This window comes from Pseudomyrmex gracilis, unplaced genomic scaffold, assembly GCF_002006095.1.
Source record: "Pseudomyrmex gracilis isolate BER0280 unplaced genomic scaffold, ASM200609v1 scaffold_1812, whole genome shotgun sequence".
NCBI classification, from domain to species: Eukaryota; Metazoa; Arthropoda; class Insecta; order Hymenoptera; family Formicidae; genus Pseudomyrmex; species Pseudomyrmex gracilis.
Window position 1 is genome coordinate 16536 of NW_018022396.1, and position 1303 is coordinate 17838.

The following is a 1303-nucleotide window of genomic DNA, read 5'->3' on the forward strand; positions in this document are numbered from 1 at the left end:
ATATTTTATATTTTTCATATATGTTTCTCATTATTTCTGTTTATATGTTTCTCATATTTAAATTTGCACATATGTTGTTTCTTTTTATTACTGCAGCATCTCTGTTATTACACTCAATAACTCTTTCTTCTTGTACCTCTCTTTGTTCTCTTGTTAAGATAAGGTGATTTTGCAACTCTAACTCATCATTTTGAAGCAAACAAATATTGTGCAGTACACAACATGCAAATATATGATAAGGAGCAAACTTTATGTCATTTACTGCCAGAACATGTAGCAAACTTCTCCAGCGTCCTTTTAAATGACCAAATGCTCTTTCTATTACCACTCTGGTAGAAGAATGGCAAAAATTATAATTTCTTTGCTGCTCTGTGAGATGGCCATCATCATAATAAGGTACTAAAAGATACCGATGTAATCCATAAGCACCATCTCCAATCATATGTGTATCATTTGNAAATTTTGTTTTATCGTTGACATATTGCTGTAATGCTGATAACCGGAAACCTCGAGAGTNATGAATTGAACCCACATTCCCAACATAGATGTGTATAAATCGCATCCTATGATCACAAACAGCCTGAACAGAATATACCAATTTTTATATATATTTTGCTTATTTATTTACACATTTAATAATATTTGTCAATAGTATTTTTTTACATTTAACAGTATTAAGAAATATTACAAAACTAAAAATTTATAACAGAAAACAAATATTAAACTATGATATTTAAGACTTTCGTAATTTAAATGTTTATTTTATAAAAATTCTTGTATATTACTTGATTTCTAGATTAGAGCTGTGTTTGTGTTATCTTCAACGTTTTAATTATTTTTACTCATTAAGAATAATCTAACAATAAAATAATCTGTANTGGTATCAAATTGTTCCTCAGGTTGATGAAGTAAACTTAAATATTTACAAAACAGCGATATAAAAATAACACAACATAGCGTCAACCTGGGAGCCATATGCAAGATAACGTAATTAATTAATATAAATAAAATTATTAGGATATTAATTACCTGGAGCTGAATCGAATGACGACCTTTTCGATTTATATATGCTTCTGGATTTTCTTTANGTGCAGGAATATTTATATGCGTTCCGTCTATGGCCCNTATAACACCAGGAAAGCCACGCACACTAGAGAAGCCATAAACAATATCTTCAATATCATTTTCATTGGGCCATACTATGTATTTTTGAGAGACTTCACATAATGCTTTAGCAACACGACGTACAGCTGTTACTGCGGTACCTTTACTAACATTAAATCTTTGAATTATTGATCTGAAA

At 29.6% G+C, this 1303-nt stretch overlaps 1 protein-coding gene across 1 annotated transcript in view; it reads right to left on the reverse strand.

Moving 5' to 3' along the window:
- The window catches only part of LOC109862452 (protein ANTAGONIST OF LIKE HETEROCHROMATIN PROTEIN 1-like), an 8697-nt gene that overhangs the window by 6220 nt on the left and 1174 nt on the right, over positions 1 to 1303 (reverse strand). Inside the window, exons 3-4 of the mRNA XM_020442512.1 lie at positions 1030 to 1297; positions 137 to 580 (exon numbers count right to left, since the gene is read on the reverse strand). Of these exons, the coding sequence (XP_020298101.1) occupies positions 137 to 580; positions 1030 to 1297 (712 nt within the window). The remainder of the gene's footprint in view (positions 1 to 136; positions 581 to 1029; positions 1298 to 1303) is intronic.